This window comes from Ovis aries, chromosome X (assembly GCF_016772045.2).
Source record: "Ovis aries strain OAR_USU_Benz2616 breed Rambouillet chromosome X, ARS-UI_Ramb_v3.0, whole genome shotgun sequence".
Classification (NCBI taxonomy): domain Eukaryota; kingdom Metazoa; phylum Chordata; class Mammalia; order Artiodactyla; family Bovidae; genus Ovis; species Ovis aries.
In genome coordinates, this window is record NC_056080.1 from 16,427,664 (window position 1) to 16,452,703 (window position 25,040).

Here is a 25,040-nt window from a genome sequence, read left to right on the forward strand (position 1 = left end):
ATAAGGTAGTTCTATTTGCAATTTTTTAAGGAATCTCCATAGTGGCTGTACTAGTTTGCATTCCCACCAACAGTGTAGGAGGGTTCCCTTTTCTCCACACCCTCTCCAGCATTTATTGCTTGCAGATTTTTGGATCGCAGCCATTCTGACTGGTGTGAAGTGGTACCTCATTGTGGTTTTGTTTTATTTATTTATTTAAATTTTTGGCTGTACTGGGTCTCCATTGTCGCAAAGGATTTTCTCTAGTTGCAGCAAGAGGGGACTGCTCTCTAGTTGCAATGTGTAGGCTTATCACTGTGGTGGCTTCTCTTATTGCAGAGCATGAGCTCTAGAGCATGTAGGCTCAGTAGTTGTGGTTCCCAAGCTCTAGAGCACAAGCTCAGTAGTTGTGGCGAATGGGCTTAGTTGCTCTGCAGCAGGTGGGACCTTTCCAGATCAGGGATTGAACCTGTGTCTCCTGCATTGCCAGGTGGATCCTTAACCACTAGACCACTAGGAAAGTCCCTGTACTTACTGCTTAATGTCAGAAATAATTAAGTCATTAACATTTCATTTTGATCTTCTGAAATATAAGGAATTTATTGTAAAACATAACCAATGAACACAGTATTTAGTAAGCACCCTCAGCATTAGTACCTCAGCACCATAGCTGGGTACTAATGGTGCTATTTACAATATGACACCATAGAATAAGGGCTGTACTAGGCTACTGCAGAGGGAGAACGCACTAAAGAAGAGCAGACTATTTAAGGTTGGAATTTAGTAAGGACATGGGGCCAGGAAGGGTTAGCAATTCTTCATATTATGGTTGTCACAAATGATTTGTCTATGTCTGCTCTAAAAAGTTGCATAGGTCAACTCTCCAAAGGTATCCTGAGACTGCAGTGGGATTTCCAGGCGGCAACTGCAACATTCAACACTGTCACTTTCAGTGGGGACTGGTCTTTCTCTGGAGACCTTTCATGAAAGCAGTGACTGTCTGGGCAAACCTGCCCACTCTTGTATCCATGTTTTAAAAGGTCAAATCCATTCTAAAGTAAATAAGGCTTTTTTCCCCAGGAAGAATAACTTTGAATTCTCTGCAACATGTGGGCTCTGCTTTTGGAATTATTATTTTTTTCCTCCAGGGGGATAATATTATACCCTTGTCTGAATAAATGAAGCTCATATTAAAAACTATGGCATGAGGGAAACAAGAAAATCAGAAGGAAACAAGTGCTTAAAATAACCAGGAAAGAACCTCCCTTGTTCTTTCTTGTTCTCGTTCCAGAAAGTGACCAGTGCATGCAGACAAGGCAAAGTGTTCTTGCTCAGTTATGATCAGAATGGATAGGCTCAGCAGAGTCAGATACCAGTCATACTTAGCATCACAAACTTTTTCTTTTTCTTTTTTATTGTTTTCAAACTTCACATGGCATATCTGGAAGTCAAGCACTGTCTTGCCTTGGGTAGAGACTAGAGAAGAATTGTAGACCAATAGCTTTCAAGGAGCAAATTCCTTTTCATGTAGACTATGTCTTACTTGAATCTTCAATATATAAAGTAGATTTAAAAGTGGTATTTGTCTAAACGTATTTTATAAATTCTAAGTGCTGCCCAGATAAGCAGCACTCAAGGTTTACCAAAAAAGAAAGAAAGGGGAAAATGAAAATATAAAACCTACAACTGTGTGTCATATGATACTGACATAATGAGAACTATTACAAGTTCTTTTATTTGGGGATGCTGACATATAACTGAGCACAGCACACATGAATGGGGGCAGTACTTTACATGAGGACCAACCTATAAGCTTAAATCACTGGGGGTGAAAAAACACCACCAGCAAAACAAACACATGACAAGGCTGTAAACTTCCAAAATAATAACACATTTACAAGAATATGACTCCAGTAAGCAAATGAACATACCAGAAAGAAAAACTGCATAGAGGATGCTGTGGTGAGCCACCCAGACCTCCCCTTCAGGATAGACATGCCCATCCCCCAGATGCAGTGTTTGAGGCTGACAGCTGTCAGCTGAGGCTCCATCTGGGAACTGCTCTCAGCCAAAGAGAGCCACCTCACGCAAAGTCACACACCCAATGGCAGGCAGCTCACACCCAATGACTGGCAGGTGAGGAGGCATAAAGCCTTCACCCCCATGCTTCAAACAAGACAACAGGGAAGGGCCATCCCAGCCACAGAGCTCCATGATTTGAACTGAGGCCTTAGCTGTGACTAACTCCTCCTCCTGATGAATCCTATTGCATTCATTCCCCCACAAAAGCACTCCACCACTACCTTCTGCAGGGAAACACCTGCCTCAGTGTTCCAGACAGTTGAAGGAACAACATATACCCATGTAGCCTACACCTGGATCTAAGAAGCACTCTCCTTTTTCTATGTTTTAACACTTTCTCTCCATATACATGTAACATATATGTGTCTTATACACACACACACACACAGAGTTGTTGTTTTATGGATGTGAGAGTTGGACCATAAATAAGGCTGAGCACTGAAGAATTGAGGCTTTTGAACTGTGATGTTGGAGAAGACTCTTGAGAGTCCCTTGGACTGAAAGGAGATCCAACCAGTCCATCCTAAAGGAAATCAACCCTGAATATTCATTGCAACGACTGATACTGAAGCTAAAGCTCCAATACTCTGGCTACCTGATGTGAAGAGCCAACTCACTGAAAAAGACCCTGATGCTGGGAAAGACTGAGGGCAGGAGAAGGGGGCAGCAGAGGACGAGATGGTTAGATGGCATCACTGACTCAATGGACATGAATCTGAGCAAAACTACGGGAGACAGTGAAGGACAGGGAAGCCTGGCGTGCTGCACTCCATGGGGTCAGAAAGAGTCAGACACGACTTAGCGACCAAACAACAACATATATATAGGGCTTCCCTGGTGGCTCAGTCAGTAAAGAATCTGCCTGCAATGCAGGAGATCTGAGTTTGGTCCCTCAGTGAATACACACAACTTCCCCTAATTTTCACTTTGAAAATCATCAAATCTACAGAAGGACTAACACCACAAATAATCATATACTCCCACTGAGATTCAGTAATTATTAGCATACTTTCTTTTTCCCTATCTTTTCTTTTTGCTATACAATTTGAAAGTAGGATTGAAGACATAATCTCACTTGTCTCCTAAATACTTATGCAGGCACTACTCAAAAATAAATGCAATCTACACCACCACAATGCTATCATCACATCTAAGAAAATGAACAATAATTCCATTAATGAGAGGTTAAAGTTTTTAATGCTGCTTTCAATGATACTCTAATCAAACATTTGTGAAATCCCTGGGGTTTCTTAGAATAAAGTTTGAAAGCTGTTTTTCTAGAGTAATAATCTAGAAAGCACAGGCCCATCTGAGAAAAAAGAGTCAGTCTTTAATATAAGAATAACAAAGCTTGACTCCCTCTGCCACCCCTCAATAGACCCAAATAGTATTTGATAATGGCCTTGTGTATCATACTCATCACACATTAGAATACTTGCCTGCATACACAGATGCATGCTAAAGTCTATGAATTAATTACTGTGCTTTAGTGACTGACAAGCTGGTAAATGTGCCTATGTGAACACTTCTGTTCTTAAGCCCACAGTTTGTAAATTTGGTGACAACTTTACTTAGTATTTTTAAGCACTGGCTTCCCCAATGGTAAAGAATCCACCTACAATGCAAGAGATGAGGATTCGATCCCTCGGTCAGGAAGATCCCTTGGAGAAGGAAATGGCCACCGACTCCAGTATTCTTGCCTGAAAAATCCCACAGACAACGGAGCCTGGCAGGCTAGTCCAAAGGGTAGCAAAGAGTTGGACACAACTGAGCACACTGAGCACATTCTTAGGCAGATTAAAATGGTGTTAAAACTATAATTACTCTTGGAGCCCAGTAAGTAAGCACAGATATAAGTACAGGATACTACATTGCCAGGCACTGCAATAACATATCAATATGTTACATCTTCCATAAATAGGCACCATTCATCACTTAAGCAAACCAATTAATTTGAAAATGCAAGCGTTAATAGAGAAAAGTGATATCCACTAAAATGAATATTTTATTTCAGTAACATCACTTTAAAGAAAGTGACTTACCTAGAAATTCACTGAAGTGGTGCCATTAAAAACCTGAAGTATCAACATTCTTGAGAAATGAATATGATAGCAATGCAAATATATTAGTGCCTCCTCAGGCTGGGCTTGAATGGGCCTGTCTAAGTCAGATATCTCAATTAAGCAGGGCCTTTACCTGGCCATCTGGGCTTCCCTCATAGCTCAGTTGGTAAAGAATCCACCTGCAATGCAGGAGACCTGGGTTCAATTCCTGGGTTGGGAAGATCTGCTAGAGAAAGGATAGGCTATCCACTCCACTGTTCTTGGGCTTCCCTTGTGGCTCAGCTGGTAAAGAATTCACCTGCAGTGTGGGAGACCTGGGTTCGATCCCTGGGTTGGGAAGATCCCCTGGAGTAGGAAAAGGCTACCCACTTCAGTATTCTGGCCTGGAAAATTCCATGGACTGTATAGTCCATAGGGTTGCAAAGAGCCGGACATGACTGAGTGACCTCCACCTTCACTTTTATCTGGCCATTTAGGGATAAGGATAACATATTGGTCCTTTAATATATGTGTTATTAATGGTCCTGGTAATATATATGTTCCTTTTTCTTTATGTGTCTGCCTGTCTCCCCCCACCCCCCGACCCGACCCATTCCCACATCACTCTTTCTGTGTTTGAGATGGGGAAAGAGGAGAAACCTATCATTGACTACATCTTGAAGTCTGGCAGTTGGCATTTCCTTTAAACAGACATCTAAAATAGCTTTTATTTCTCGATGGAAGGAAAGTTTGGGGGAGAATGGATACATGTGTATGTATGGCTGAGTCCCTTTGCTGTCCACCTAAAACTATCACAACATTGTTAATCAGGTACACTCCAATATAAAATTTAAAAGTTTAAAAAATAAAATAAAATTGCTTTTGTTTAAAACAACAACGTGGGTTTCAAGGACTAAAAAGAAAGTATTTCAAGGATCAAAAGACAGGTGGAATGTAACAACAAGGAAGTTCATTCCACTAAACACAACCCACTGTGGTACAGTCCCTGCTTCCCAAATCTGATCTGGATGCCAAAGGCCATTGCTGATGGAGTCACTTGTGACTCTGATTGAAGGGAAGCTAGTGCTGTCCTTGGAGCCAGAGGAAAAATCATTCCCCTTCCCATGGACTGTCCCTTAAGTCTCTCTAAATTGCAGGGCAAGGGAAAAACCAGTCACCCTGCACTCATCAATGCAGTGACCTAAGCAGAGCAGAGCTAAAGTTACCAGAGCCAGTAGGTTTCATTATTTTTCACTTGTGACCTGAATAAGAAACACATTTTACATGGCAACTCAGTTCCTAAATCAGTATAGATTTCAAACTGAGACAAATATTTTCCAAAATAATACTGCCCTCTGATATTTTCTATTTCATTTTTTAAAAATGCTAGTTCCAACTCATTAAACTGATTTCACCAACACTGATGGGTAATGATCTGCAGTGTGAAAGACACAATACTAGAGGGCCAAAACCCAAACTGTATTTCTGCACTAGACTAGATTCACAAACCATCTCTGGCTCTGTCTTTTAGAGCTGACTAAAATCCCTCTATGTGCCAAGATAACTTTTTCTGAAAATACATCCAGATGAGACCTCAGGCCTAGCCTGGTCCAACTGCCTAAGTATCCCTTTCAGCACTCTTCTTTTAGATGGTGTATTCCATTTTCTGTGAATATTATGCTATGCTTAGTTACTCAGTTATGTCCGACTCTTTGTGACCCCATGGACTGCAGCCCGCCAGGCTCCTCTGTCCATGGCGATTCTCCAGGCCAGAGTACTGGAGTGGGTTGCCATGCCCTCCTCCAGGGGATCTTCCCAACCCAGGGATCGAACCCAGGTCTCCTGCACAGCAGGCAGATGCTTTACCATCTGAGCCACCATGGAAGCCCAAATATTCTGTGAATATTACTTGAATTAAAATTAGCCTTTTAAAATTATGCATACATTTACATTGTAAATGATTCAAATCATAAACTATCTCCACACCTATTCTTATCCACTGCCCAGAAGAGCCACAGTAAATATTCAGACAAGTATCTTCCATCTTTTGTGATGCATTCATACATTGCCCATAACCACACATCAGTGGTTTTTAATAATCCAAATGGAATTGCATTACATTTACTGTTCTGTGACTTGCTGTTTGAACTTAAGAGACACGTCTTTGTAAGGACAAATTTTAAGTCAGTTTATCTAGATTGACTGCATTTTTTTCAATAGTACTTTGTTGAAGAATAATTTATATACAATAAATGCACATTACTTAAGCACAGCTTGAGGATTTTTCACGTTTATTCTCATGCGACCACCATCCAGATCAATATATAGAATTTCCATCACCCCAGAAGGATTCGCTCACATCCCTTCAAGTCAATACCACCACCCACTTATATAGCCACTCACGACTCAGACTCCCAACACCAAGCGTTAGTTTTCCTGTTACACTTCACATTCAAGGACTCGCATAGTAACTATTCTGTGTCTGGATTCTTTCATGCAACATAATACCTTTGAGATTCATCCATATTTTTGCATGTATGCTAGTTTTGTGTTTTTTTGTTTTTGTTTCTGAATGGTATTCCCACCACAACTGGGGTTTTCAGTTTGGGGCTCTCGAAAATGAAGCTACTATGAACATTCTTTTAGAAACTTTTCTGTAGACATGTGGACTCATTTCTCTTGAGAATATGCTTATAACTGTTGGGTCACAGGTAGTGTATGTTTAATTTTATTAGAGACCACCAAATATTTTTCCACAGAGACATTTTATACTCCTACCAGCAGTGTATGGAGTTTCAATTGTCCAAATCCAGGCACTTTGTACTGTCAGTTCTTACATGTTAGTCATTCTGGTGGATGTATGCTGGTATCACCTTAAAACTTTAATTTTCAGTTTCCTGATGACCAATGATATTGAACACATTTTCATGTGCTTATGGGACATTTCTATATCTTCTTTCATGAAGTGCCCATTCAAGAATTTTGCCCATTTTAAAACTGGGGTGTTCACTGTTATCAATTTATAGATTTTTTAATATATAATGGATACAAGTCCTCTATCAGACAGACACATGTGAGTATTTTCAACCTAGGTCTTGCTTTTCACTTTAATATCTGCTCCATTCTTTTTAACAGATGTGTTTTTTCCCACACAGTTCAGTTGCTCTGTCATGTCTGACTCTTTGCAACCCCATGGACTGCTGCATGCCAGACCTCCCTGTCCCTCACCAACTCCCAGAGCTTGCTCAAACTCATGTCCATCCAACTCAACCATCTCATCCTCTGTCATCTGCTTCTCCTCCTGCCTTCAGTCTTTCCCAGCATCAAGGTCTTTTCTAGTGAGTCAGTTCTTTGCATCAGGTGGTCAAAGTATTGGAGCTTCAGCTTCAGTCCTTCCAATGGATATTCAGGACTGATTTCCTTTAGGATTACAGGTTTGATTTCCTTGCAGTCCAAGGGACTCTCAAGAGTCTTCTCCAACACCACAGTTCGAAAGCATCGATTCTTCGGTGCTCAGCTTGGTTCATGGTCCAATTCTCACATCCATACAAGACTACTGGAAAAACCATAGCTTTGACTAGACAGACTTTTGTTGGCAAAGTAATGTCTCTGCTTTCAAATATGCTATCTAGGTTGGTGGTAGCTTTTCTTTCAAGGAGCAAGCGTCTTTTAATTTCCTGGCTGAAGTCACTATCTGCAGTGATTTTGGAGCCCAAGAAAATAAAGTCTGTCACTGTTTCCACTGTTTCCCTATCTATTTGCCATGAAGTGATGGGACTGGACGCCATGATCTTAGTTTTCTGAATGTTGAGTTTCAAGCCAGCTTTTTTACTCTCTCCCACTGTAATAGTAGTTTCTTAATTTATATTACCATTATCTATTAATGGATATTTACACCTATAGGGAAAAATTTGTGCTTCAGTGGTAAACTGTACATTGTTTAGAGAACATCACTCTTGGTCATCTGATTCTGATTTTCCATTCTGTAAATTGCATATAACTGATAGTAATGCAAAATAATTCTTATCTATAGACATGCAAATAAATTGTCTGTTGAAGATTCAATTGACTTTCCTCCCCAATTATGGGAAAAGCCAATTTTTTCTTCATTTGTGCTTTAATTTTAATAATTCTAATCTATAAATGTGTCTGTTCTTTGGATTGTCCTTTTAAATGGTTGTGACATCTGACAAGTTCTGTCATTAGTTAAATAAAATCTCTAACATGTATTCCTTTTATATCTGTACAAAAGACATATCTTACCTTTTACATATTGCTTCTAATTTTTTATCCTATTAGAGAGGATGCTGCAACCATTACTGCACATTTACCTTTGTATAGAAGTCTCAAGACTAAGAAGTCCTCATGCTCTCTCACACTCCAAAACAAACCAACTTTGAAGAATGGATTTAACAAGTTCAGCTACATGAAGGCACAGAAGATGAATAGAGAGAAATTGTAACAAGGGTAGAATTTGAAGCACAGTAAGACAAGATGAATGAGGAATGACGTTGTTTATTGGCCACCTACTAATCCCAGACCGCTGTGTTAGGTACTGATGACACAGTCTTTGCCTTCAAGAAGCTCAGGAATGAGCAGTTTGCTGCTGCTACTGCATGTCCCCTCAGTCGTGTCCAACTCTTTGCAATCCTGTGGACTATAGCCCGCCAGGCTCCTCTGTCCATGGAATTTTCTAGGCAAGAATACTGGAGTGGGTTGCCATTTTCTATTCTAGGGGATCTTCCTGACCCACAGACTGAACTCACATCTCTTGTGTCTCCTGCATTGGCAAGCAGATCCTTTACCACTGTGACACCTGAGAAGCCCCAATTAATGGTTTACAGAAGTATTAAAAGAAGTAGGAAAGATAGGTCAAAGCCAGTGTCACCAAAGATCAAAGAAACAGACACTGGAGACCTCAGCTTGAAGCACCAAGGTGGAAAATTCTCAAAAGATTACTGGGAAGCTCATGAAGATTATCTGGCAATTGCCCCCTCCCACCCTGACCCATCTGCAGCAGTGAAGTCTGTGATTCTCATGAGTTCTTCAGGAAGTTTCTGTCAATCTCAGTCTGCCCATGTGTCCCATTTGTGGAGAAAAACGGCTTCTTTTCATCTGACTTCAAATTTCATGCCAATTCCTCTCATCAACAAACTCTAAACCAGAATCATACTGAGACAGGGGTTCTGGGAAATGTGGTTCTCAGCTTCTTCTGCAAAGCAGAGATTCTAGAAAGGGGAGATGGTGATGCTGAGTTTAGACCTGGCACATAGCTGGGGTTCACTAAGTGTTGACCATCACCCCTACTATTCATGAACTAGCAGAGTCACTGAGCAAGTGCTCAACTTCAGAGCATTTGAAAGTACAGGGGACCCTTGAACAACTCAAGTCTGAGCTGTGTGGGTGTACTTATATGTGGATTTCTTTTCCCCAACAGTAAATACTACGCAATCCACAGCTGGATGAATTTGCCAATGTGAAACCTCAGATTCAGAGTAACTGCAGACACAGAGGAGCCAGGTATACAGAAAGAGCTGACTATAAATTATACATGGATTTTTTACTTTGCGGAGGGTCAGAGCCCCTAATCTCCATGTTGTTCAAGGGTCAACTGTACTATTTTTCTTTTAGGATTTCTGTCCATTGACCATCCAGTCTCCCCTTCCCCCTACTTTATTGTGCAGGAGCCAATCAAGGGCTCAGCAGTCATAATCCTGAATAATTCAGTAGTATTGAAAAATGCATGAAAGAATTTACAGATTTGCACTAACAACTCTAGCATAAAAGTGAGACTTGAGGTCTAGTCCTGGCTTTGGCACTAGCAGCTCTGATTTGGGGCAAACCACTGAACCTTCTTATAACCATTTCACTGAAAAATTGAGAAGGTTGTGATATTGAGAAGAGCACATCACCTCTAGGGTGTTCTTCCCAAGAATGCAAAACCTGTCTAATCACAAGAACACATCAGACAAACTCAAATTGAGGAACATTCTACAAAATGACTGATCAGTACTCTTCATTCAAAAGTATCAAAGTCAGGAAAAACAGGGAAATACTGAGAACTGTCACAGGTGGGAGGAGGCTAAGGACACATGAAAATTAAATAAAACATAGGATCTTGGATTGACTTCTGGAAGTGAAAAAGAACTTTAGCAGAAAACCTGGTGAAATACACATGAAGTCAGGAGTTAACAGCACTGTACCAATGTTAATTTCTGAGTTTTGATGACTGTATCACATTTACAAAAGCTGGGTTAAGGGTGTATGGAAACTCTCTGTACTACTTTTGCAACTCTTTTGTAAGTCAAAAATTATCCCAAAATAAAATGTTAAAAATTAAAACCATGCTATTCTATTTACAATAGCTAGAACATGGAAGCAACCTAGATGTCCATCAACAGATGAATGGATAAAGAAGCTGTGGTACATATATATATATATATATATATATACACACACACACACACATATATATATATATATATATATATATATAAAATGGAATATTACTCGGCCATAAAAGGGAACACATTTGAGTCAGTTCTAATGAGGTGGACGAACCTAGAGCCTATTATACAGAATTAAGTAAGTCAGAAAGAGAAAGATAAATATCATATACAAATGCATATATATGGAATTAGAGAGATGGTACTGATGAATTTATTTGCAGGGCAGCAAAGGAGAAAGAGACATAGAGAACAGACATATGGATGGGAGGGGAGAGGAGGAAAGAGAGGGTGAGATGTATGGATACAGTAACATGGAAACTTACAATACCATATGTAATATAGATAGCCAAAGGGAATTTGCTGTATTACTCAGGGTACTCAAACAGGGGTTCTGTAACAATCTATAGGGGAGGGGTAGGGAGGGAGGTTCAAGAGGGAAAGGACATATGTATACCTATGGCTGATTCATGTTGATACTTGGCAGAAAACAACAAAATTCTGTAAAGCAATTATCTTTCAAATAAAAAAACTTTTAAATAATAAAAAATTAAAACCATGCTATTTAAACAGTATCAAACCTGAATTCATCATTTTGCGTGAAAGAAAAAGTTAAAGTGAAGTCGCTCAGTCGTGTCCAACTCTTTGCCACGGTATGGACTGTAGCCTACTAGACTTCTCTGTCCATGGGATTTTCCAGGCAAGAGTACTGGAGTGGATTGCCTCTTCCTTCTCCAGGGAATCTTCCTGACCCAGGGATCGAACCCATGTCTCCCAAATTGCAGGCAGACGCTTTACCCTCTGAGCCACTTAAGTAGCTGGTCCTGCATGGAAGTGTTCCCAAGACTCTTGCCACAGAATCATACCTCTGCCCCTCCCCATCCAGGCAGAAGAGCAGAAAACCAAAACTAACCATATCCTCTAGCTGTGTTCACAGCAAAGAACAATAGAATCCATCCACAAGAAAACTAGTGAAAGCTTGTTCAGCTTCCAAAGTGGGTCAAAGGTTGCCCTGCATCTTATTACCAACTCACTGTAATAGTAAGATCTCCACCTGTCCTCGCCAGGATGGTTTGACCTGCTTCTGACCCAAAAGCCAAAGGACCATACAAGGGCAGAAAAGAGATGGCACTCCATTTCCAGGAAGAACCCCACCTATTCCCAGAAAATCAAAGTACAGGTCTCCTCCTTATTAACCTTGCCGGTTAAAAATCTTGTCTTATTCGTGACCATATCCCACACCCCCACCTCCCACCCCCACATAGAGAAGTTGACTGGCAAAGTGAGTTCTCACTTTCCCATCCTCTGGCCATTGAATTAAGCTTGCCCTGCTTTGATGTCAGCTTGAGTTTACTTTTTGGCTGCCAGAACCTGAACATAAAAAGAATCTTCACCTCGAGGCAGTGCGGGCCTTGGCCAGGCTAGGGCCCAAGTGGCAGTCTGTTACCTAATTCGGTAACAGAAGTATATGGAAAACGGGATTCCCTGGTGGCTCAGTGGTAAATAACCTGCCTGTCAATGCAGGGGAGAACCGGTCTTTCCTGGATCAGTTTGACCCCCGATCCAGGAAGATACCACACGCCTTGAATAACTAATGCTAAGTTTCCACTCCAGCGCGTGGAGGCTGAAACCCGAGCCTATGAGCGACGTCATCAAGATGGCGTCACAGGTCGCTCCGACTTCGCTCACCCTCACGGGAACCACCAGTCATTCGTGAAGAGGACACCACTGAGGGGAGCCTAGAAGGCAGGGGGTGAGGCTGAAGCACCGTCTGCACCGCAGAGCCCCAGACACCGCGTGGGAAGTTCGGGGAAGTGGCTCCACACACCACACTGCCCCTCCCCCATGCCCGCGCAGCCCCTCTCTGCTGTCTCCCCGAGTCTCCGAGTCCTCAGGTGGGAAAGGGGCTGGGGGCAGGTGGTGGCAGGAAGCCAGTGACAAAGTGGGTCACTTTGTGGGAGCCCCTATTCCAGTGTCGCCCCACAGGGCTTGCCCACTAGAAGTCAGACTGTGACTCAGAAGGGGCCGAGGGACTGGCAACAAACCAGCACTTGTGGCGGGGCTGAGACCGTACCTGCAGCGCCCGAGCAGTAGTCCCAAGCAGCCCCCGCGCTCAGCTGCAGCACTGCGACCAGGCCCCTCGGGGGGCCCTCACACGAGGATTTCTGCCGGCCCCAGAGCCTGACTTGCCCACTCAGGCAAGCGCTGAGGAGAGCGTCTCCTGGCCGGTCTCCCCAGAGGAGCGGACACCTGGACGCTGGGAGGCCAGCCGTGCGGCAGCTGAGAGTGGGTTCGCGGGGCTGAAAACCTCACGAGAACAGCCGGAAGCTCGGGAAGGGGTCCCGTGCTACCGCCCAGGGTGGAGGGGAATTCAGAACCGAACCCTGCCTGGAAAGCCTGGCATTACCCGACCCGGTCCGCGCAGCCTAGTGAGCTAAAACCTAGCCCTGCCCACTGGGGACTCCCGGAGGCGGGGCGGGGCAGGGGTCTTGGCCCAAAGGGGCTGGCGAGATCACCTGAAAGCTGTGAAATCAAAATATACAGAAAAAGTGTTTCTTGCCCACCTGTGTTGGTGTCCTGAGATTTAAACCTGTCACCCGCCAATCTTTCAAATTAATTTTACTGATCATTTGAGATTCCCAATTATTCCATCTCAGAGTGAATGTGCAGGGTTTTTTTAATCATGGTGAAAAAAATTCATTGCAAATTTAACGTGAGTTAAATTGGGGTGAAGGAGGGAGTGACAAGTGCTTTACTTCTACACAAGAGTGAATGTGGTTAGATCGCCACTGTTGCCTAATGTTGCAAAGATATTACTTCACTAGATGTGGATATAGGCTATAAAGAAAAGTAAAAGCCAGAGCTAAACATTGAAGCCTTGCTGACCAAAATTAAAATACTGGCATATATTTAAATAAATATTAAAGTATAATAATATTATGCTTTAGTAACACTTGTTTTACCCAGGAAGGACAAAACACTTGCAGTTTTCAAGATCCCTACAGTTATACCCACAATGGTAAATTATTGTTACTGGATTAAACTATTCTGTTTGCTTATCAAGCAAGAAAGCAAACATTCTAACTGTGCCACATTAATGAACCTGGCTGGAAATGTTATCATTAAATTAAAAATGCTATGCAGAAAGTGTTAGTCGCTCAGTAGTGTCCACTTTGCCACCCTAAAGACTTTAGCCTGCCAGGCTCCTCTGTCAATGAGGTTCTCCAGGCAAAAGTACTGGAGTGGGTTGCTATTTCCTTCTCCAGGGGATCTTCCCAACCCAGGGATCAAACCCAGGCCTCCCACATTGCAGGCAGATTCTTTTACCATCTGAGCCACCAGGGAATAGGTATAGATGACATTAGTAAAAGTTCTATAAAATTACATGAAAAAAAAAGCATCTGTATTAAGAAAACAAGATGTTTATTTATTGTATTTATTTGGAAAACAATACACTAAAGATAAACTTATCAAAAACAAGTCTTATGAACAGGCATTTTAAATGTTTAATATTGGACTAATACAATAACAAAACTGACCTGTGAAATTTTGAACATTGTTGTTCTGGATACAAAAGGTCTAATTTAGTTTAAATAAGATCTGAAACACCTTTATGAAACTTATTTTGCTCAGTGGGTATGATATTAAAGTTATATATATATATGGAAGTGAAGTGAAAGCTACTCAGCTGCTCTTTTTGACCCCATCAACTGTAGCCCACCTGGCTCCTCTATCCATGACGATTTCCCAAGCAAGAATAGATACTAGAGTGGGTTGCTATTTCCTTCTCCAATGTGTATATAACTATGACTCAAACTGTGGGGACAATTTTAAACACTTAAAAAATGTGCATTCTAATCTGTGCTATCTAATATAGTAGCCACTATCCACATGTGACTATTTAAATTTTAATTTTAATTAGCTAAAATGAGATACAATTTAAAAGGTAATTCCTACTGGGCAATGTAAAATCATAGAATTTTACCAACATAATGGAAAGTTCTATTGGACAGGGCTGGTCTAGTAACTTACATAAACAAACACCATAATAGAGCTAACTATATAAATCTTGAAAAATTTCTGCAAATATGCAGTTTTTGTTTTTGTAATTCTGCTTCTAATACAGGAAATATTTGAGATACCACAAAATACAAATCAAATTTTAAATCTGCATGTACAATTTGAAATTTAATCTTGCCTAGGGTATAAGTTAACTTTCCTATATTAACTCTATTACTAGTAGTTTATAAAATTATTTGCAAAATAATAGTGAATAGTGAAGCTGAAGACTAATTTAGATGTATTAATCTGAAATTAAGAATCTGTAAGATTTTTTGGTTATATGTAAGCCATACAGCCCTTCTGAAACAGTGTAGCTTAACTCAAGGTCTGTACTGCAGAATCACTTGACATATTGACTGTCAATACCAGCAAGTTACCGTGCTCGGTATTATGGTTTGCCTATCCAAGTATGGCTCTAAGTCACTACTCATATCTGCATCACTAACATTCAGATTACATCTGTCATTAAGAGCTAAATGTACTATTTTTACTCTACATTAAAACAGCAATAATAACAATCTTTAGGAGTTTACTACTATTCTCTTATTGAGAGGTTCTTATTGGAATACTGCCCATCGCTTTACTCATAAGATGAAACATCGCCTATCTTTCCAATGCAATTCTGCCTCCCTTGTGGGCAAAAAAAGAATGTAAGTTATTTCTTTAAGTGTGAATACTGATCTACAATGCTACTACAACAGGCTAATTTTGGAGTTAATAACTTGAGAAACTTACAGGCAGGTACAATAGCAAAAAAGAAAAGGTTGGATGGCTAACATTTAGTCAGCTAAGTCAGTATCTTTTGGCTTGGACTCTGTTGAAGGAGTCGTTGCTGGAGGTGACTGTGATTCATCTGTGGACCTCTCCAGGTCACATCTAAGACTACGAATATAACTATTCATAGCCATCACACACAATTCCCAGTCGTATCCATTTTCTGATAGATCACAAGTCGGGTAGGTGTCCTGGAGAAATTCTGGTGGTGAAGTCCCAAAATATGACAATTAATTAGAAATCACTTCTCAGAGAAATGAATTTATTCAACCTTAGTACTATTTCTCTTTCTGTGAAAAGGTCATTAAGACTTTAATTAAAACACATGGACTGTAACTTTCATTAAGTTAGCTGAACAATCTTTTCATCTGAAAGGATAATAATATGGAATAGCACCATTCTTCAATCACACACACACACACACAAACCCAATATCCCATCATCTTGCTATATAACCAGGATGGAAACCCTCTGCTCTCTTCAGTACCCAATATAAACTTTCCTTATTCTTAAATTTATCAAACACACATCTAGCATGTTATTCATTGTATCACAGAAATATGCTATTAATAATAAGGCTCTAACACACCAGAGGCTGCAGTGTCTTTCATAATTTTAGAGGCAAGAAGCTATGACTGCTAAATTCTTTGCCACTGCTTGGTTTATCTCAGACAAAAGAAATAAGAGTCTTTAGATCTTGCAGGTAAATGAAAACTTCTGTCACAAAAGGTGACAGGGCAACATACCTCAAGGAGTACTCTTAGAGAAAGTGGGAGGACAAAGGGAGAGGTGGGGAAGACAGGTGTTAACAAGAAGAACAGAGCTGCTCTTAGATACTTTCTTAGGTAATTTCCTAAGTACCTTTGAGCTCTTAGAAAAGGATCTGGCAATCACACTACAGGCCAGCATTACTTGGCTACATTAATGTCATCTGCTTTTTGATAGGATTAATAGGCTGGAAAAAGGGTAAACTATCTTGTCAGTAATTTTTGTATTGATTACATGTTGAAGTGATGATATTTAATATATTCTGGTCAAATAAAATAGATTTTTAAAATTTAAATAACAGACTGGGAAATCAGGACAATGCCATAAACACAGTGTATGTTCAAATTTTTTAGCATATCATGTGACAAAGAAAGAGACCTTTCATATTCAAAGGGCTAACAGATCAGTGGTAGCCTGGAAGGAGGCTTTAGTGGTATGACCCTGGATTCAGTATCAAGTTGTATCCTGCTGCACATTTTTATTAACAAAAAAGAAGTTATGGAAAGCAGGCTTGTCCCATCTCCCAAAGACAGCAAAACTGGGACAGATAATAGACTGGAAGACAAACACCTGCAAAGCTTTCAATAGACTGCAATGAGGAACCTAAATTGGTTGGCTGTTTCCCAAAATGTATTCTCTGAAACATTAGTCATAAAAGTTTCTTAGTGGGGAAAGATTTTGGTTGTGCACATAAATGCTTAACTCCAGAGTTAGTCTCCACTGAAAAATCCCCCAGTAGAGAGATATGGTGAATCAAAGGTGACAGATGCCAGTGGGAATGCCTGCTCTGAAAGATTCGCTGTATTAGAGGACCTAATGTACTTCCTATTGCTATAATTTTCCAGTTCTGTGATATTCAGAAATGGAGGGGAGAGGGGCAGGAGTAAGGGTTGTTTGCTCATTACAAATATACAGCCTATTAACTTTCTCCATATGGACCATTCTCTAAAGAGATCTTAAATGATAACTGAGTTCTCAGCATCACATCATAGTTTCTTATATCAATATCTTTGGCTTCTGGACATTATTTATCAGTGACTACTAATTTCTGGAAGAGTTCCCTCCAAATTATAAAATCTTAGGATAAAAAGTGAATTGAGAATAGAAGAATAATGAGGTTTACCCATTGCTGATACCAATCAGCAATCAAAACACATTTTTTTAAAATTAGATTATTTCTTCTATAAACACCTTCATTTCCAAACTGGTTACAAACTCTGTTTTTTTTTTTTTTCCTGTAAGGTAAGAGGAAATGGGTTTTGATTTTTTGCCTGGTTCAGTGACGTTTAAACTGCAAGTTGTGACCAATTTCTGGGTCGTGAAATCAGTAATAGCAGCACTTTTTTTTTAATTAAAGTTAATAGAATATTCATGTCAATGTATGGCAAAACCAATACCGTATTGTAAAGCAAAATAAAGTAAAAATAAAAATTAAAAAAAGTTAATAGAGTAGAAAATATTGAAACATAACTGTTATAGAAAAAGTAAGTTTTGTTTGTGACATTTTTGCTTCAGTTTTTTAAAAAATCACACACACACTGAGTCACAATATGAAACATATTTCTTACTATGGGTTGCAGTAAAAAAAAGTTTGAAAACAACTGGATTAGATGAGATAGCAAATGCTTACAAAAGGTGCTGTAAGTCAGATTTCTTTAGTGTATTGTGAAACACAAGTGTTCTTCAAATCTGATGGATGTGAAACGTGTGATATGAAGGCAGGAACCAGCCAACTGAGATTAGACCAGGGCTCAGAACTGTATCTTTGCTGGGTACCAGTGACATAAGTAAGAAATATTCTGTTTACTGCTTGGTCTAAATTTAAGATTTCACAGAGTTGCTGCTGGAAGCTTTATTATTTCATCTATTTATGTCATAGATAAAGTCTATACTATGCTCATGTGCACAAGGGAAAACTAGCAAATTAACCTGCTGTACTATTGTTAACACTTCTGCAAACTGATAAAGCCCAGCAGCTTCAATTCTGATCCCCAGTAAATGAAGGTGTTTGAGTTTCCATTCATCTGGCAGTCCATACCAGAAGTCACAGTCGATAATGCCTTTCCTGCTCTAATAATGCTGCTCAAGACAGAGCAATTAGCCCTGAGAACCCAAAGGCAAAAAGAAACACATTCATGAACCTGCTCCTGTCATACCCTAATGGAATTAGTAAAAGAGCAACCTCTCTCCTCAAAACTTACACAAACTGAATAAATTTTTCTTTATCCTCTCTAACACACTTTGCTTTTATTTATTCTCACATACTCAACATATAACAAACCTCGAAGAGCATTAATTTTATTGGCGTTCAGGGAGAGCGCTCCACACTCCAGATTGCCACGGACACTACTTAGGACTTCCTCTGTGAACAGGTTGCGAATAAGGTATCTGGCTGACAGCTCTGGGCGAGACTTCTCTTTTGCTGTAATCAGAAGTGATTTCAGCATCTGTATATTTCTACTTGGATCTCCAAGATATTCTAGAAGCAAAAGGGAAAGAAGATGTCGATTTTCATGGCAAATGTTACGTTCAAGTTTTTTAAAACGTTGTAATAGAAAAGTTGATTTTGCTAAACTTTCAAGGCTCAAGAATTTGAGAGCTTGCATTTCCCCTTGAGTGTGGATTAGTGGATTTAACATTCATTAGCAGGATACACTCAAGGGGATATGCATTCAGCATGCACAATGCATAAACAGCGATCTTGAAGTCACCTCAGAATCTGCCTATTACACGGTGCTAATGAATTGGAAGATTCAGTATAGTTAAGATGTCAGTTTTACCTAAGCTGATGTATCAATGGAATGAAGTTCAAATAAAAATTTCTACAATTAAAAAAAAATGAGAAATTGAGAGGCTAAAAAAATGAAAGCTTTAACTTTTTAGTGTATCATGAGACAGCATTAGAAATGAGACAGGAATCACTCCTGATATAATGGTACATGCTCTGATTGTTAAGAGGACAATTCAGTACTCTGCTACCTTTTAGGATACAATCAGTTTTAACATTACATTTGGTAACAAATTCTAAGTAATTATTTAAAATTAATTTTTATTGCATCAAAAATTCTAAGTAGTTTTCATGAATTGTTTTCCTACTTATAAAAAAGGCTTTTTCAAAATTAAGGATCATGATTCTTATTAAAATATTTATAATTTTAAAATGTAGGGTTTTTTATTTGGTATTGTTTATCATTTAAATATCAACAAACTCTCAGAGGGAGAGGGAGAGGGTGGGATGATTTGGGAGAATGGCATTCTAACATGTATACTATCATGTAAGAATTGAATCGCCAGTCTATGTCTGACGCAGGATACAGCATGCTTGGGGCTGGTGCATGGGGATGACCCACAGAGATATTATGGGGAGGGAGGTGGGAGGGGGGTTCATGTTTGGGAACACATGTAAGAATTAAAGATTTTAAAAATAAAAAACTAATAAAAAATAAAAATAAAAAATAAATATCAACAAACTTATCTTAGAATATTGTATTTTAGATAAGTTACTTGAACTTAAAAATAAATTTTAAGCCTGTTTTTATTTCTCAACTCTATAGCCTAATCATCACCGTCTTTCTTCAGTCCATAGTGATTAAATTAATCATGCTTTAAAGTATTATATTGTACATATAACAAAGAATTACTTGTTCAAGAAAATATATTAGACAAACATATGATTCTTACAATAAACATATTTTTCATCTTGGAAATCCATCATTTAAGGGGTAAGAGTATAAATTATTGAATCACCCAGATCCAACAATTGGCAAGAGATATTAAATTATTTTAAAAATTCACTCCAAAGACTTAACATCTGTAAGGTTAATCTAGCAATATTTATCGAGTTCAGAAAAAAAGGTAAATACTATTTAACCTGGTAATTCAAATTCTGAGGACATAATTTAAAAGAATCCAAAATATGTACAATTCTTCCTTTTTGGTGGCATGATTTTCATGATTGATGATTTTCTCTAAAAAGTCTTCAAATGAAAAACAAAAAATAACAACAAAGAGAGGGAAGTAGCTAAATAAATTATGTTATACTTACTCAATGAAATGTTATATGCCTGTTAAAATGAAATGATTATGAAGACTGGATATTTTTAAGGAAAAACATATATTTCAAAGAAGAGTAATTATATGGAGACCATAAGTCTTTAAAATGTTCATAAGAAAAAAAAGCTGGGAGAAAATTAAAATGTCCACAATAGTTTGTTAAGTTATCTTGATTGTGGAAACTTCTCTTTCCTCCAAAATATATTCCAGTTTTCAATAAAATGGCATAATAGACTACACATAAATTGTGATGGCTGCCTGGCTCGCCATCTGCTTAGCTGCCCTGTCCTCTGATTCTAGCTGAGTCAGGGTCAGAGACCTGTGACCTAAGCTGCCCAAACTGGATTCCCTCTCCTGGGAATCTGAACAATGACAATAGAAAACCAGAACCTAAAAATCATGGAAGCTACAGACACAGAGCCCCAGAGATATCAATGGACCCCAGATGCCATGGTCTCAGGGCTGCTCAGGCTCCTGCCTGTGGCTGTTTGTTCTCTGCTCCTTTTAATCTAGGAACTATCTGCCCAGTGATCTTGTGGTGGTGGTATAATTTGACCAGAGTTTGTTTCCATGGTGTACATACAACCTGATTATAATGGAAAAAATATACTATAAAGATACATTATTTAAATAATTTTGTCTGATCAGATTCATAGGTAATAGCCTACTTAGGGCTGACATGGAGGGCCAAGGAAAGACAGAAAACAGTTTTCCTACCTCAGGTGCCACTAAACTCTAGCATCCTGGGGAAAGGCATGCAAGGTGTGAGTGCACAGTCACCTACAGAACCCACCCTACTTGACACTAACAAAGCAGGCTATGCCTCCAGCACTTAGCTAGCAGTGAGGGCCAGTGTTCTGATGAACGAGATTCATTAATTCATGCAAAAACACTTTATGAAGCATCTACAGTGTGCCTGGCACACAGAGACCAAGACCCCGAACTGCTCCTGGTCCATCCAGCTGTAGCTCCTCTTTTACCTGCAGAGAAAGGTGACTAACCTGAGAGAGTTCACACCAGTCAAAGGAATCAGCTGAGAACCACTTTTCAAAGGAAAAATAATAGACTTAGTTTAATGTTAAAAACTATCAGTCTCAGAACTAGGTCTCTATAGTTCATTAATCACAGATATAAGAGATTTAAGTTATTTAGCTTTCTCATGAAAATTTTCAAACATACATAAAAGTAGACAGAAAAATAAGGGCCCCACAAATGCGTCACTGAAATTCAACATTTATCAGCAAGAGAACTTATTTTAACACTCACCTAGTGTTTCATAAGAGACTGCTGCACCATCAGTGGAAGGTTCTTGAATTCCTTCAGGGATAGCACTGCTGTTCTGGGGAGAATTCCCATGTTCTCTTGTTTCTGAGATAGCTTCTTGCCGAGAAACCTGGGAACTACTTGCATTGTCATCACCATCTCTTTCATCCTTCGAATCTCTTTTGCGTTTGGTAGGCCCTCCATTGTTATGAACAGTTTTCTGTTGAAACACAAAATTGTATCTATAAACAAAGTCCCATAGTGGGAAAATATGGACATGCTTCATCATCTACCAGGTTCCTCCAGGGTGATGAGGAAGCAACTGTTTCTAATCAGCTGGGCTGAAGCACAGGAATCCTCTGTGGCATGAAATAAAACTATAGGTGGATTCCTCCTCCGGCTGCCATGACTCGCTGCTTCTTGGGGGACTTTGTTGTTGTTCAGTCACTCAATCATTGTCTGACTCTTCCTGATCCCATGGACTCCAGCACACCAGGCTTCCCTGTCCTTCACCGTCTCCCAGAGTTTGCTCAAACTCATGTCCATTGAGTCAGTGATGCCATCCAACCATCTCATCCTGCCCTCAATCTTTCCTAACATCAGGGTCTTTCCCAATGAGTCGGCCCTTGGGGCATTTAGTAGCAGTCTAACGAACTAAATGGGCTTCCCTGGTGGCTCAGTAGTAAATAATCTGCCTGCCAATGCCAGAAATGATTGTTCAATCCCTGGGTCAGGAAGATCTCCTAGAGAAGGAAATGGTAACACACTCCAATATTCTGGAAAGTCCCACGGACAGAGGCAGCCCAGAGGGCTACAGTCCCTGGGGCTGCAAAAAGAGTCAAGACACCACAACTCAGTGACTAAACCACAACAACAAACAACAGTTGTTGGCACAAAATAAGTGCTTAATGAACATATCATAAATAAATGAATACATGAGTTTCTCAAAGATGACAACTTTGAGGTTGTTTTTTCTTAATTTTTTTTTCTCTTTCCCCAGTGGTCTTCTAATCTGTCTATACATTTGAGCATTTGAATTACCCTAGAGATCTTGTGTTTTCTTAAAGCAGTGCTGGGGCCCCACTCATGGCAAATTCAACCAGAATCTCTGGTGGAGGGAGAGGGAGAGCTCCAGCATTACTAACTTTTTTTTTAAGTGCCTCACATGTTTTTAACATATACCTAGAGTTGACCACTGCTCTAGATTAGGGCTTCTTGAACTTCAATGTGCACAAAAATCACCTGGGGGTCTGGCTATAATTCAAATTCTGCCTCAGTTAGTCTGGTATGAAACTCAAGACTGCCTTTCTCACAAGCTTTCCAGTGCTGCAGCTGCTGGTCCACGGACCCACTTTGAGTAGTAAGGACCTATCCTTCTCCTAATCAAGGACACAGCAGGCACTGGCAGATGCTGCTTCTCTTCTGATGCCTAAGCAATATTCAAATTACCATTTCCAGGCAGTATCATAATTTTACATTCAAATGTTTAAGGTGTAATTTTTGTAGGATATAAAAGGGAATGTGAAAAATAAGCAGATTTGGTTTCATACAGATGGTGCTTGAGTTATCACTGAAATCAAGCCATTCACCAAGAAAATATAAGCTCAGCTACAAATATTCTTGGCAAACAGTTTCCATCAACTCACTCTAGAGACACAGGACTGACTAGATATGGTGAGAATAAAATGGGGGCTTTAGAGAGGTGGGTAGAAGTTAAGAACTGTCATTATGTTAAATGCTTCATCAGAAGGCAATAGACATGACTCTCTTCCCTACTGACCTGTTTGTGTTTAAAAAAAAAAAAAAAACTCAAATGCACTCTGAAGATAGGATCGGTGAGAGAGAAGTCAGATTCCCACTTACCATGTAGCTAAACAGATTATAAAATATCTGTGAAAACTTAACCTCATGATATGCATCATTTTCACCAGTTTCTGCCATCACTGAAAGTGAACAAGTAATGAAGTACCTTCCTTTTCTTCTGTGCCATTCCTAACTACCATTAGAACAGCTAAGTAGCACCACGGTCTGCTCTTTTATGTGTTACTCAGTGGGATCCTGAAAAAGACTTGCCAAATATCTTTGTAGTTGAAATCTTTTTCTGGTGTAACCCTTGGCTTGAAATATACTAATTATGACACTGTATTTATTTTATCTCTAGGATATTTTTATGGGGCAAAAAATGTCAAAGAGTGAAATGAACAAGCAGGATGCAAGAGAACACACCTTGCCTCTAAACTAAAGAATCTGAGCACATGGACTGAAGATCTTGTATGTCATACCATCATTTCTGGAGTTGTATGCAGTATGTACTTATACAGCAGTGACCATATTTAGATTAAAAAAAATCACTTACTGGTGTTCTTCTCGAACATAAATTGCGGATCAGAGAATTGATATTGGAAATACAGGCTTGCCACTCTTCTCCATGTTCACTCAAATCATAGTTGGGAAAAACTGCTGCCAGATGTTCTGCAAATAGCACCAAGAATTCAGGAAAATTAAGGGGGAAATAAAGAAACTGACAAAAAATTTATTTAAAATACTGAAATTTTCTCTTTTTCACTGTCATTCTTTTCTCTAAGTAAGAGTTTAGGAATTCTACTCAAAGAGGATGCTTAGCTGAATATCTCATTTCTTCTAATGTGCAATTCCCTAAACACTGACCTAAGGAGCCCATGATGAGGTTTTGGTGCTTTAGGGGAAAAAAAATGTATTACAAAAAGTCAATTATTTCAGGTGCTAATACCCTTTAATAACCCTATGGATAAATTAGATCTAAAAACAGAAGGAAACCTGTAAGGAGAAAACAGTATTATTACAAACATTATCACCTCATGATCCAGTTACTTGTGCATATTACATCTCTATCTTCCCCACAAGCTACTCCCTCTGCCTAGAACACTCTTCCTGTTTTCTTTATGTAGCTAAGGAATCTTTTCTAAATGTCTTGTCCTTAGGAAGTCCTCCCTAATACCCTCAAAGTAGGTGCTCTGCTCTCTGAGTTTCTACATTACCACACTGGAATGGAATTGATCTGTTTCCCCAATGTGTCCTTTTCTAGACTGTGAACTCCTGTGGTCAGAACTACTTATTCATTGTTGTATCCTTAGTGCCTAAGAGTTCCAGGACCTCCATACACATTACTGGAAAACAAGAAGGCAGGAGGCCAGAGTGGATTAATTATGAGATGCTATTTCTGTGTTGTCAGTTCCTAGCAATGAAACGTGCTTTATTTTCCCACTTTTTCTTATTTTGGCTTTTTCCTTATTTTTTAGTGCCAAGTTTCAGCACTGAAGAATTGACCTAGTATTAACCATAAGCAACTATAACCAATAAAGTTTATCTTATTTGATCAGTCTATGAACACGTTTTATTCTTTAGAAGTTGCTACCCATTATACACTACTAAATTGTAAAAATCTAGGTTAGACAAGGTGAAAAAGTGAACAGTTCTAAGATTTACACATACTTTATCATTATTTCTTCAACTATCAATAACACCCATCAGATAACTAAATGAACAAAGATCCTATAATGACTTTACATACCTCTATTTTTTTCCCCATGCC

General features: G+C 39.4%; 1 protein-coding gene across 2 annotated transcripts in view; it reads right to left on the minus strand.

Moving 5' to 3' along the window:
• Nucleotides 1-13,955: 13,955 nt before the first annotated feature.
• The window catches only part of BEND2 (BEN domain containing 2), a 74,820-nt gene continuing 63,735 nt past the window's right edge, over nucleotides 13,956-25,040 (minus strand). For both annotated transcript variants that reach the window (XM_060407399.1, XM_042242274.2), the window contains 4 exons: nucleotides 23,826-23,941; nucleotides 21,473-21,689; nucleotides 18,435-18,632; nucleotides 13,956-15,587 (listed from right to left, as the gene is read on the minus strand). In XM_060407399.1, the coding sequence (XP_060263382.1) occupies nucleotides 15,391-15,587; nucleotides 18,435-18,632; nucleotides 21,473-21,689; nucleotides 23,826-23,941 (728 nt within the window). In that variant the 3' untranslated portion in view covers nucleotides 13,956-15,390. The remainder of the gene's footprint in view (nucleotides 15,588-18,434; nucleotides 18,633-21,472; nucleotides 21,690-23,825; nucleotides 23,942-25,040) is intronic.